The sequence below is a fragment of the Quercus robur genome, chromosome 5, assembly GCF_932294415.1.
Source record: "Quercus robur chromosome 5, dhQueRobu3.1, whole genome shotgun sequence".
NCBI lineage: Eukaryota > Viridiplantae > Streptophyta > Magnoliopsida > Fagales > Fagaceae > Quercus > Quercus robur.
In genome coordinates this window covers 65,387,897-65,396,615 of record NC_065538.1, presented here as the reverse complement: position 1 = coordinate 65,396,615, position 8,719 = coordinate 65,387,897, and the positions used below count along the sequence as shown (strand labels likewise).

Genomic DNA, 8,719 nt, shown 5'->3' with positions numbered 1-8,719 from the left:
ATACAAATTATATATATATATATATATATATATATTGTTCTTCTAGAAAGAGCAAAACCCATAATACAATAGGTGATGCCCCCATTTTTGGGTCATCTCCACTACCCCGACAGGTTCCAGTATATGTTGCAGATTATCTGTTCGAAACTTCAAATGGGGGACCTCAATTACCAAGTTAACACCAGCAATACAGTTTCTTTTTCTTTTCTTTCTTTTTTTTGGAATTAAAGATTTGAAGGGAAGCTTGGTTTATCGGAAGGGGTAGGAATGACGTTGTCTACTCTAAATCTTTTGGAGACATATTATTTTGATGATATATAAAACTTCTCTTGCAATTATCTTAATGGTATGGTGTTATCTCCAGACAATTCTAAATATTAACCGTTATGGCCTTTGCTTTGTGTTTAGGTATGTTGAGATGAATAGTGTTTGTTAGTGCTAAGTATTTATAGAAAGAATTTGGGTACCCATATATCTCTCTGATCTGGTTAATCTACGGTCTGAAGAATTAGGGTTTGTGATATGATAAAATTAAGAGTAACAGATGTTGTATCATCATGAATGAGAAAGAAGAGGGTTAATTCTGCGTATGCCTTTCCAAAAAAGAAAAAAAAAAAATTTCTGAGTATGACATGAATGTTTATATATGTGTGTGCACATGCATTGGTAAAAACAAAATCGTGTGCATGTATTACTCAAGGAAAAAAAAATGTGGAACTTTCAAAAAAGGGAACAAATTAAACGGTGGTATAGGCTTCCGCTAGCATGCGGTGTTCGCTAGCTGTGTGAATAAAACATAAGTTCCTACAAAATAATTGGAGATCGCATGCTTTTTATTATATAGGCTTTCAAGTACATTCAGAGTGAAGAGGATCGCATATGTTTTTGCTGTATATATGTATAAAGGAAAAATTCATGGCATATTGTGTATTATGCATGGATGAGAAAGAAGTGGATTAATTCTGCGTATGCCTTTCCAAAAAAGAAAAAAAAAATATTCTGAGTATGACATGAATGTATATATATATATATATATGGGCGCACGCACATGCATTGGTAAAAGCAAAATCGTGTGCATGTATTACTCAAGGAAAAAAAAAAAAAAAAAAAACGTGGAACTTTCAAAAAAGGGAACAAATGAAATGGTGGTATAGGCTTTCGCTAGCATGCGGTGTTCGCTAGCTGTGTGAATAAAACATTCCTACAAAAAAATTGGAGATCGCATGCTTTTTATTATATAGGCTTTCAAGCAAGGGCAGTCCAACATAATTTGAGATTTAAGGCGAAAAATTTATGCAGACCTTTAATATGTAAATATTAATTAAACAAAATTATTTAATATTAATCAAATTAAGGTTAATTTGATACATTAAATACATAAATAATACCAACTAGACTAATGTTAATTTCATATAGAGAATTGAATATCATAGTTGAATTATAAATGTTAATAAAAAGAAATTTCTTTTTATTTTTATTTAAATAAAAATATATTGCGATTGAAAAAGATACTTTATTTTGGATATAAGATGATGCATAATTAAATAAAGTTGTAATTTAATTTTTAATTTTATATTCTGATTTAAAGAGAGAGAGAGATAGATATTATTTGGTGTATGGTTTTGTAGGATATTATTTTACAAAAATCAAAGTCTCAAACTATTAGAGGCGATTAATCTATAATTGATGATTTAACACATTTGCAACATCTTTTTGAAATATTTTAGGGTTTCAATTGAGTTAAAGTTCTATTGGTCTCATATTTTAAGAGTCTTAATAGAAATGAAAAAGAAAAATGCGCAAATTAAAAGCACTATAAAATGTTCAAAATATAATGTGATACTGTCTCCTCATTGATGAATTTCATCAATTTAACTAATGAATATTTATATCGCGTTTTTGTGATTAATAACATGGCAATTTGTAAGCTAATAGTAAAATTTGTTCATCACTAATAAAAAAATAATGTACAACCTTTAAAAAATATATATAATTTTATAAAAATTTGGGCTTTTTAACTACGAAAAATGGAATTTTTTTTCCCAAAGAAAATTTTGTTTTTTGGTGGGCCTTTGGCCTAGGCCTTGAGCCGACCCTGCTTTCAAGTACATTCAGAGTGAAGAGGATCGCATATGTTTTTGTTGTATATGTGTATAAAGGACAAATTCATGGCATATTGTGTATCATGCATGGGTGAGAAAGAAGAGGATTAATTCTGCGTATGCCTTTCCAAAAAAGAAAAAGAAAAAAAAAAAAAAATTTCTGAGTATGACATGAATGTATATATATGTGTGTGCACATCCATCGGTAAAAACAAAGTATATTAATTATACAATTGTGTCAGAGTTAGTGGAGGCCAACTGCAAAGTCCGAGTGATTAATTAAGGTTTGGAATACTTGAACAAAGTATATTCCATGTGATACAAAAAAAAAAAAAAAAAAAACCGTTAAACTTCATGTGCTAGCTGTCCAGAGCCCATCTTGTAGGAGAAAATTTAAGGATATAATTTTTACCACAATTTTATGAAATAGAGTATAAATGATAGGAAAAAATAATGGATTCATATAATAGTAATAAATAACTATTTATAGTTTACCACATTAAAATTGTGACCTAAAAATTATGACCCTAAAAGAACTTATATTGTAGTGGTTTTAAAGAGTTGATAAGTTAAAACTAGATTATGCTTAGAGTTTGTAACTTATATGTTACTTCTTGACGTTCATAACGAAGAAATTTAGGGTTTAAATCTCTTGTAACTATCAAATTATTGAGTAGAAATGCTAAAACTAGATTATAATACTAATCTTACATTAAGAAGCACATATAAAACTGAGTTCCAAAGTTTAAAAGATTAAGAGAATGATAGTTTAAGCTTTATTCCACTCTTGAGTGAATGTTCGTAAAGGGATGTGTGTTTAACTGTCAGTTTCAGCTAACTTTTAATTAAAGTTGTTAAAATAATAAATACTAATATTTTAGATAAATGATAGTTTTTTGAGGTTTAGATAAAGGATAGTTTAAGCTTTATTCCACTCTTGAGTGAATGTTCATGAAGGGATGTGTGTTTAACTGTCGGTTTCAGCTCACGTTTAATTAAATTCATTAAAATAATAAATACTAATATTTTATATCGAAAAGGTATTAATTTGTAGAAGAACGATGAAATATGAGAAATGAAATAGTGACTCTTAACTTAACCGATCTCATTACTGGTTCACAGTTAACCCAAAACCCAATTAGACTATTTGGTCTAGTCTGAGTTTGAAGACCTTGTTTGAAGGCCAGAAATCAATTAGAGATGATTGCAAAGATACTCAAAAATAAGTAAAAAAAAAAAAAAAACTAATTAGAAGAAAATTCATGGTCTTGAATTCACAAATGAGAGGAAAATCTACAAAGAATCTGTAAAAACTATTTGTTCAATCAATTCGTAAGTCTCAACTACAAGTTTTATGACATATTGGTATTTTGTAACTTTTATTATGACCTGAGCCAATAACAAATTAACAATTTTAAGTGGGATTTATTTTATCTATTTAATTTTTATTTAAAATCAATACTTCTTATTTATTTTATTATATTTAGTTTTTATTAACATCTAGTTTTTAAATGATAATATGAGTAAACCATTTAATGTTCTTGTGACATAATGGATTTTAGGTAATATTTTATTAATTTTAACTTTGGAAATTTTCTTTTTCAAAAATAATTACAATAAGTTTTGTCAATTAAAAAAAAAAAAAAAGATACATACACCCTTACCATTTTAAAGAAAGTTGGTAGCAACCTCCATGATGCAAGACAAACTATAACCATGCAGTGCAAAATAATAATAGTAGTAACAATAATAATAACCAAAAATAGGAAAACCACAATAGAGAACTTAGAATTCAGCACCTAGGTTTGGTTAGGGTCACCATTTTGATATCATCTTCAAGTGGACACATTAGGAGTTAATTTCTTATTCACTTCATACATTTTTCTAACAATTGGGAAAAGGAACTCCATCATCTGTAATAAAAAAAATTTCCACATTCCAACCTGCAAATGAAGGATCTTAACTATTTGCACTTGTTCTTCACTTCACTTATGAAGCTATAAAAAGTATGTTGTCACCCTCGGAAGATCTAAAACTAAACAGAACTTCGGTCTGATTCAATCCCTCGGATCACTAACCTTGGGTAAATTAGTTCCATCTAAAACTAAACAGAACTTTGGTCTAGTTCAATCCCTCAGATCACTAACCTTGGGTAAATTAGTTCCATCTAAAACTAAATGAAACCTTAGTCTGGTTCAATCCCTTGGATCACCAACTTTGGAAAATTAGTTCCACCTAAAACTAAACGGAACCTTGGCCTGGTTTGATTCCTCGGATCACCAATTTTTGGTAAATTAGTTCCATCTAAAATTAAAGAGAACCTTGATCTAGTTTGATTCCTCAGATCATCAACCTTAGGTAAATTAGTTTCATTTAACACCGAAAGGACCTTGGACTGGGTCGACTCCTCGGTTTACCAATCTCAGGTATGTTAGTTTTGTTCAAGGTAGAATGAAACCCCGAACTAAGGCAAAGTAAACCATAAGTAAAATCACAAGTAAAAAGTACCCAAATCCTATGGATTGTGCATTCCAAGTGTGGGTGCAAGTGCCCACGACAAGTGGTTTTCTTGTGGGAAGTATGCCTCGGCCTAGGGTGGACTGGGTGGAGAGTGAAAATGGAGTCACTACTTAGTGGTAGTCTTCTTTAATGGTAGTCTTCTAATAGGTTATTTTATAATAATGTCACTGCAAATGGAGTCACTCTTTAATGGTAGTCTTCTAATATGTTATTTTATACACACACAGCCTACCCTAACATGCATCTAACACTGAACATGGCATATCCATCATGGTATAAAAGGAAAGGAATTCAAATCAAATATCAATCAAATATATCAAGTCAAATATCCAATTAATGACAAATAAAATCACACAAAGTCAAATCATGCATTTAAAAGGAACATCATATTCTAAACAAGTTAAATATAACATCATGGAAAAGTCAAGGAGAAAATCATGGCAAGCAATTAATTAGAATATTCTAACCTAATTAGAGTCAAATAGAATAAATAAAAATGAAAAATATCATAGAAAATCAATCATGTAATTAGAACAAAGATTCTGCATTTTTTTAGGTCAACATGCATACGAATGGAGAAGGATGTGTACGCATCTTTACGAGCATGCGTATGCACCTGTGTGTGCATGTTCACTCAGAAACACAAATCCAGAAACATTTCACATGCTCAAATAGATTATCACATGTTAATATATCAACTCAACTCCTCAATCAAAACATGGTAAGACACAACAAATCAATATCTATTCCTAAACATGATCAAGAACAAAGTAAAAATAAAACAAACAAATCAATTTCTATTTCTAAACAAGCATTGGATCGATCATTCACTCAAGAACAACAAAACATAAACGTGACATGTTCATACATATCCATTAACTTGATACTTAAATAGAAAAAACTTATGTTTATGTGTAATGTACCTACTTTAGTGCCTTACCAGTTGGTTTCTTGCTTACCTTTTCAATATCAAACTTGAGTTTTTGCTATAAACTCGAATTTTAACAACTTAAAAAAGAAAAAAAAAACATGTTTACATGAAATTTTAGAAGCATTCATGGCATCCATTGAGTCACGTATAGCCGAATACAATTTCATAAGTATATTGCTATATTCTTTATATTTTCACATTGCTATATTTTTTCCAATTTATTTTGAAGATTCAAATTACATGTTTAAATTGTGTGTATTTAGACCAATCCATTGATTTAATTGTTATTAGCTATGAATTGATAATTATTTTTTTACCTAAGTTTTATTAATTCCTTGATTTTATTGTTATTAGCCATGTAGTGATATAATTGGAGAATCTAAGGAATCACCCTAAAGATACTGTACCTAAATTTTGCTATATATATTTATAATTAATTAAGGTTATGGAGAAATTTAATCATAATAATAAGTCTATATCATTTTCTAAATGAGCTGTATCGAAGTAGATTTTGCAACTGAGCAAAGTAAATTAGGAATGACAAATGAATTAAAGTTACATTTTAACTTTCAGGTACAAATTTGAAATTTGAAATTTCAGGTACATGTTTCTTTCCTGTCAGCTGTACCCTTGTCTTGTCTGTACATTTTTTTTTTTTTTTTTTTTTTTTTTTTTAATTCTTAAATTATAATCTTTCTTTTATTATATTATTCTCATCTATCTTTTTATTTTTTTAATGTAATATTTTGTTTAGTGCTCGATCCATATGTCTCTCTGATTAGGTTAATTTACAATCTGAAATAAGGGTTTGTGAACTGATAAAATTGGAGATAGCATGCTTTTTATTTTATAGGCTTTCAAGTACATTCAGAGTGAAGAGGATCGCACATGTTTTGGTTGTGTATGTCTATAAAGTAGTGATTCATGGAATATTGTGACTCAAAAATGCACGTAAGCAATAGTATCAGAATTTGTAATGACAGACATCTTTTTGACCTCTTTTAATAATGCATGATGCATGAAGTTTATACTGCGCTTCTTGCTCGTGTTGTTGCCAAAACTTGTCTATATAACCAAAGCTCACCGAAGCCTTATCAATCACCGAAGCCATGAAGCCAATGAGCCCAAAAAAACATATCTTCTATAATTTTTTTCCTATTCCAGCAAAAGACCAACTCCAAGTCAGTACCCATCATGAACTTGAACCAAGTGAAAACTTAGCGAATTTCTTTGTGTCAGAAGGACCTAATAACGGTGTCTCATTGGAGTTGAAGCTTGGCTTATTTGATCCTTGGCTTATCAAGAAGTGGCTCACGTTTAGTGATGTTAACGGCGAAAAGTCCAGGCTCTTACTACCAAAAGGCTTGGTCGAGAAGCATATTTTGTCCCTGATGGACGCAAGACTCATTGAAAACATTAAGAATAATGGGGTTCGAGTTGCTGTTTTGGATTGGGACACCAATTCCGAACAACAATTGCTGTTCAAACAGTGGCGTAATGGGAGCTATGTCCTCATTGGAAAGTGGATTACGGGATTTGTGAGGGAAAGGAACCTGAAAGAAGGTGATGAGATTGGACTTTACTGGGATCAAAGCAGTTCAAGATTCAGTTTTAGGCTTCTCAAGCAGGCTTCGAGCAATTAGTCCTCCACGGTCAGCTTCATTTCCTTTGCTAATTATCTAATCCATCGGGTGTGAAAGTTTGAAACAGTGTTATCTACTAAACTATTAGTCTTCGTTTCCCCCTATGTAGAAGCTGGTAAGGTATTACAGTCTAGAATAAATGGAGAAGAGTGAATTACCTATTTCATTTTTTTCCTTTTTAAATCAGTTTCCATTCCTTTGTTATCTTATCCCGTTATGGAAGTTTCTTATTCGTGAACAAAAGAATCAGCCTAATGTAGAACTTTTATAATGCTTTGATAATGTTGATATTTACGGTGCTCATCAGATAGTTACTGCTTGATACAATTGAGTAAATTCCTGTTTTTGTTTAAAATACAAATTCCCTTTCTCTACATACTACGTAATGTTTATCCAAACAATCAAGCTAGATTTCATAATATAGTTTACAAAATCTAAATACAGGTCCAAGCAAAATCTAAATGCGAATTTAATCAAAATTTCATTATAGGTTTCAGTAGTCCAGGGAAGGGTTGGTTCTCCTTTCATTTCAATGTATTTCTGTGCTTTTATTTCTGTATTTTTGGAGGTATCCAATTCTTCAGTTTTGGTTGTTAACTGAAATAGAGGGGTTGAGGGTATGCATGCTTTGATGGGGCAAAGGAAACAATATTAGGACACAAAGAAGGTAAGGCAGCTTTGTACTTAGGAGGCTTTCTGTACTCGTAATTTATTTTTATTTTTTTTTTGGGATGAGGATGAAATACATGAGTAATGGAGGATGGAGATCCGGTGCAGACTACTACACCATGCGATACCTTCTTAAAGAATAAAAGTTAAAATGTTAACTTTTAATATCAACCACTGGATCAAGGAAATTAAAAATATAAAAAAATTTGAGAGTTAAAAAAAAAAATTAAAAAAAGAGGAAATAATGTATTGCATGACAATAACCAATATTTAAATCCAAGTAAGAACGAGTATCTTGGAAAATTAAATATTGTTTGCATGTGTTTTATGTGGTCCATTATGAAACCTAGGCTAGCTATAACATTACACCAGATATCTGGAATTAAAAAAGAAGAAAAAAGAAAGGATAGAACTTTGTCTTGCTTTAAAATTAAAGGTTCTCGGTGCTTGCTCATATCATGTTAGTTTTATATCATGTAATTTACAAATGTAGTCAACCTAACCATTTTTTTATTATCAAAATAACAAAATTGATTTCCTTGGTACATATGCTCACTTTATGTATTAAAGTAATTTTTTCTTTCAAAACAAATTACTTTGATCAAATAATACTTGTATTAATTGCGGAATTTAAGGCTGACCCAACTGGAGTTTTACTGGGAATTATTGATGATTTTTTTTTTTTTTTTTTAACTAAGGTTTGCAAATTGAGTTGTGTTGTGATTTGTGATGGAAGTAGCAGATGAAAAGGGAGAGTGGAGGATTTTCCGTGTGACATGTGTGGAATTTATTAACAGTTCTATGAACACAATTTATATCACAATTTTGATGCAATAGATTATGAGAAGTTACAT

The 8,719-nt window shown here is 30.4% G+C and overlaps 1 protein-coding gene across 1 annotated transcript; it reads left to right on the top strand.

Moving 5' to 3' along the window:
* Positions 1-6,662: 6,662 nt before the first annotated feature.
* Positions 6,663-7,196, top strand: LOC126728558 (putative B3 domain-containing protein At3g28853). Its single transcript, XM_050434360.1, has one exon. It carries the CDS (start codon positions 6,663-6,665, stop codon positions 7,194-7,196), a length of 534 nt encoding a protein of 177 aa, XP_050290317.1.
* Positions 7,197-8,719: the final 1,523 nt, after the last annotated feature.

Bases quoted from the DNA above. Each gene is read 5' to 3' on its own strand.
- LOC126728558 (XM_050434360.1), top strand. From the start codon at position 6,663: ATGAAGCCAATGAGCCCAAAAAAACATATCTTCTATAATTTTTTTCCT.